The sequence below is a fragment of the Anopheles marshallii genome, chromosome 3 (assembly GCF_943734725.1).
Source record: "Anopheles marshallii chromosome 3, idAnoMarsDA_429_01, whole genome shotgun sequence".
Lineage (NCBI taxonomy): Eukaryota > Metazoa > Arthropoda > Insecta > Diptera > Culicidae > Anopheles > Anopheles marshallii.
The window spans coordinates 67,776,682-67,781,557 of record NC_071327.1 but is presented as its reverse complement, the minus strand read 5'-3'; the positions used below and the strand labels follow the sequence as shown (position 1 = coordinate 67,781,557).

General features: G+C 42.5%; 1 protein-coding gene across 1 annotated transcript; it reads right to left on the bottom strand.

Annotated features, from left to right (window-relative positions):
• Positions 1-468: 468 nt before the first annotated feature.
• LOC128714888 (alpha-tocopherol transfer protein-like) lies at positions 469-1,531 on the bottom strand. The gene is made up of 2 exons (XM_053809770.1): positions 797-1,531; positions 469-723 (listed from the first exon to the last, which is right to left on the bottom strand). The coding sequence occupies exons 1-2, from the start codon at positions 1,529-1,531 to the stop codon at positions 469-471; spliced, it is 990 nt and encodes a 329-aa protein (XP_053665745.1).
• Between the last annotated feature and the right edge of the window lie 3,345 nt (positions 1,532-4,876).

Below are 4,876 nucleotides of genomic sequence, written 5' to 3'. Positions count from 1 at the left end.
TCTTTTTTGACGATTGGAACCAGATCTGCCCCCCGCTAACTGATTTATCAAGACTGTCCACATTTCTACCTGGTGGGACTGGTTGGGTATTTCATGTTTTTAAATCTCCATTTTCTCGTTTCATCTCATTCCTACGCAATGCGGGACGTACTCAAACACTAATTTGTCGTATCATATTCTAATTATGGTGGGTGTCGGTTACACGGAAGATTGAGATGTAAACCCGCATACGATTGAAAATGGACGAGAAAGACAGATTAACCTACATTCAGGCTATTTAAAACCGTTTAAATATAATCAGAAAGAAGTGTTTGCTGCTAGGGGTTGAATTTAATGTTGGTAGATTGAGATTTCAATATTTAATTGTTGAGCTTGGAAGTGTATGGATTTGAATTTTGTATAATTAAAGTAAGTTGGTGAAGATTACAGCAAGAAATCGGGCCGTTTTGGAAATTCCTGACCTCCAATTTAGTCCAGCTCCAGCTTACGGAAGCTTCCGACAGCTCCTCCCTCGATGTCATCCAACATAACGTGCCGTGAGTACGGCTCATTATGATCAAGGTCGATCTCCATTTCGTCCAGCGTCAACATACGGTCCCGGTAACGCTCACACTGCTCCCGGAAGGCCCGAATATGTTCGCTTTTCGGCTCCTTGCCACCGTACTCCTTTGGCAGCAAGTTTCGATCGATGTTTTCCGCAAGCTCGTCATAATCACGAAACACCTACAAATGAATCCCACAGTTTTAGTACGAACTTATATCGCATTTCGCAACCGTCAACCCCAAAAACACTTACGCGGCAACGGTTGCGAATCTTTTCGTTGAAGAATCCCAACAGTCCATTTACGATCCACAGTGCACCGGACGGTATGTTCACAGCGTAGATCGCCTTACAGCGGATCGGTATGGCGTTGTTAACATATTGTGCCACCTGTCGCAGCACGGTCAGTGAAATTATGCTGTGATGGGCAAGCTGTACATGCTGCATGTCAAAGATGCCCACCACACCAGCACACTGGAACAGTGCATCTTCACTGTACGCCTCAGCCAGTAGTGCATGCATACGATTGCTGTGATCGATGGTGTAACGCTTCGGATCGAGCAGTCCCCAATCGCACAAAGTGATCAGACAACCATCAGCGCTGCGCTCCTTCAGCGGGTACACAAATCCGATATCGGTAAGATCCGCTAGCTCCGGGTCGCGGATGTCCAGACGCTGGAACCAGGTTGGGTGGATTATCCGCGCCGCCAAATAGCGCTCAAGCACCTGGGACGCACTCAGGAAGGAGTGTTTCCTGGCGCGCAGAAAACGCAACAGAAAGCGAGCATCCGTACGGCACAGCCGAATGTGGGGATGCTTTGCAATCCAAACGCGCAGCTGTGCCAGGTTTTGTTCCACCGCCGAACGATCCTCACGTATGATTTCCAGCGTTTTGTTGATTGTTTCAGGACCTTGCGGATGCTCGTACTCGTCATCGTAGACCTCTGGCGCCTTTTCGAGGCACGGTATGGACAACGGTTTCGGTGTCATGTTGAGAAGAATGAATGAAGGCGTCCTCTGCTCCACACAAAATACGAACTTTATCACTCCGCGATCACTACCTCTGTGCGACTGGCTGTTCAAAAATAAACTAAGAGCAGATTGTCACGAGACAGTGGGTTAATATAGCTTTCATGCCACTAATATGTTATGATGGAACGCATTAAAAACCGTCCTCTACATTACGAGCAACAGCTTTACCAAAAAAACGCCCGCGTGTCGGTCTTGCTCTGACGTATGAAAACGGATAACTTCCATGGAGTTTGAAATATTTTTTGTTGTGCTTATGAAGACTTCTTCGGTATCTTTTCTTCACATCTTTTAAATGTGTACCAAGAGTAACAAAGCGCAAAATCTCTTACTGACGTAATGTGTGGTGCTTGGAAAGTACAAGATTTTTTATTTGCATGGCTGGGATTTTCTTGGGTAAGTGTTGTATTCTACATAGCCATGAGACAAATGTTGCCTTTGAGCTGTCTAGGTACATGGTTAAGTACGTCACCAAGGCAGTTTGAAATGGTTCAAATGAACTTGAACTTGGGCTTGAGGTGAAGAGATAATTCCACATGAAATTCGAGAATAAAATTATTTAAAATTCAAGTTATTTTAGGATTTCTGCTCTTATTTTAGCTCTTATCTAGTCGCGGATAACTAAATATTCTTCAATATTCAATATAATAATTAGATTTACATTCAATAATTCAATATAATATAATTCAATATAATTATATAATTCACTTAGACGAAGACATACAAAGCTGTGGTATTTATTATATGTGGCTGTGCTCCGGGGTTTTCTTGGAAAACTCTTGATTTGAAAAATCCTCATTACTATCCTCTGTCGTCGTGTTATCATAAAAACCTACTCCAGTGAAAAGAGCACACAATTTGTTGCTCGCATAAACCATTAACGAACACCAAACCTGTCTCCATGGGCCTCAATGGTCGAGATATAAAACTTATTGCCAGCACATGTACGAGCATAATTTGCACAACAATTCTCCCTCGGCAGACATTTCTTGTTTCCTGTTTTCGCATTTTCCCCAGTCCTGCCTAGGATATATTAGCTGCTTGGGATAGATTTTCCGCCCTTCTGCCATGTTTGTGCCTTCCGGCCAATACGCTGGAGACCTGTTCGTTGACCGTCTCTACCAAGGTTAATACGCTTCGGGATCGATAAATAAAGCGAGTGAACCGAGCGCGTACGAAGTGGTGGTCCCCGGTCTCGGTCGGCCGTCGTTATTTGACGCTTTGCCAAATCCCGGCGCTTTTGCACATGGGTTCAGTCTATCGCTCCCTTGAACTTGTTGGGAGGACGCTTCAGCGCCAGAAAAGAAAAATCGAGTATGCACTTCCGATGAAAGTACATGATCGAAGCGAAGCATTCAATGTGATGTGTGTGTGCGTGCATGTGCGCGTTAAGAGATAGGACTGCGTACTAATATAGAGAGGGCAAGACCGGCCGTCGTCCTTTTTTGCGGTTTATTTGTCGTTCCTTTATGTGGGGCTCTAAAAGTAGTGACCACGGCTCGTGTGGAGTTGTGCGATAAATTCCATCTTGATACCGGACGCGGCTATTGTGCCACGACGGAATGGTCCAACAATCAGCGATATGTACACAGAACCTTGTGTGCTGTATAAGCGGTCGTAAAATGATCCTACAGTCTCGGTGGCTGTGGTACAGGCGTATCTGTTCGCGCTGTTCTTAAAGCGAGAGTATGTGCATCAACTCGTGACTAATATTATTCTTTTGAAATAGTTATCTAAGTTCTTTTTAATGAATGCGGAACAAATTGAGTCATTTTACACAGAATAGTTATTGTACATATATTTTTTCGTATTTAATTGTTGATGATCTGACTGAAAGAAGGAATAAAAAATGGGGCAGATCATACTCTAAGTAAGAAAGCTTAAGCTTTTAGCCTGTATCTGCCAAATAATACAGGTACCGGGCTGTATCATTCTGTGCAGATTCATAAAGGACATAGCATTTTGAATAGCATAGCATAAAGAATGACACAAGGAATCATTTTTGTAAACTACAATTTGAGAAAAATCAATTAAATTTTAGAAATTTAATTTTAATTTAAATTCATTTGAAATAATATACAAGTCTGATTATTAAAATAATCCTTTTTCAGTTGTTTTTGTTAAAAAAAATTGTTTACATTTTTCGCACACTGGAAACGTTTATATGGCCTAACCTGGCTCAGACTAGCTAGCAAAATTCTTTGTTTTGACATTTGTCGTGCTTGGGTTTGCTACGTTCATTAGGAAACCAATCTAATCCTTCTTTCCTAGGCTAAACTTAGCTTGCCATTTGTATGGCGAGCTGTAAGCGGAAAAAGCCTGGAAACGTCAAAACGCATACAAAAAAACTGGCTTAGAGCATGATCCGGCCAATGTTGGTTTAAAATATCTGAGTATCTGAGACGGTTTGTAGCGTGCAAGCAAAAGCCATATTTTTAACGAAACAAGTTTATCTAACACATGTCGTAATTACTACTTATAAACCTTTACTGATTGTATGAAATATTAATTGGATTGCTTCAGGGTTAGCCATGGCGAGGCACCCAAACAAAATATTGACACTCGTAATATTTGACGTCGCTTGGCAAATACTGCCCGAGGGCTTACTCAAGGCTAATTGAAACGATTTGCACTTAAGATCCGCAATTTATTGCACATGTCGTACGAGGTAAAACGAAAACCGGGAAACCAACGGCCGTATAGGCAATGCGGGCCACGATGGAAAGCTGTAACGAAATATGCAATGATTGGATTTCACTCACAATTTATCCCCTTGATCGCTTCATCTGCAGCTTCTTCCGTGCGCAAATCCGCATTTACGAATAAATTTTATTTTAACCATATGTCGACCACCGGTTTTTGGGAACACGAGCTCGGGAGGCGGCTGTAGCGACGGCGTGTCACCGGAGGAATGTAATTAAATGCAAATAGCTTCGAACTGGTGCAACCGCATAGAGGGGGCCGGGGGGCTTCCCTCAAACGTGGGGGGGACTACATCACTTCTCTAGAAACTGATATGAATGAACTCGTACATAGTGCTGAGTCAATCTCTCATCCCAATGAATAAGTGGTAACATATAACCATTTTTTTTTCTTGATTTATGAATTTTGAATTACCAACATCTAAAATGTATTTGCTGTGGAAGTGACTGCATCCGTAAGAGAATTTGCTTTTCCACCTGGAACTTTGCGCACTCATTCCAAGGATTTTATATACGATCCCAGTGTATCCCATAATCCCATTTTCCTTAAGCTTATGTGCTTATCGGTTCACACTAGCAAACTGCACTTGACGGCCAATTCCAG

What these genes read in the sequence shown, in the direction of transcription:
- LOC128714888 (XM_053809770.1), bottom strand. Translation starts at nt 1,531, where the DNA reads ATGACACCGAAACCGTTGTCCATACCGTGCCTCGAAAAGGCGCCAGAG. An exon ending in AGATTCGCAACCGTTGCCGC is followed by an intron (nt 724 to 796) that starts GTAAGTGTTTTT and finishes ATTCATTTGTAG; the next exon opens with GTGTTTCGTGATTATGACGA.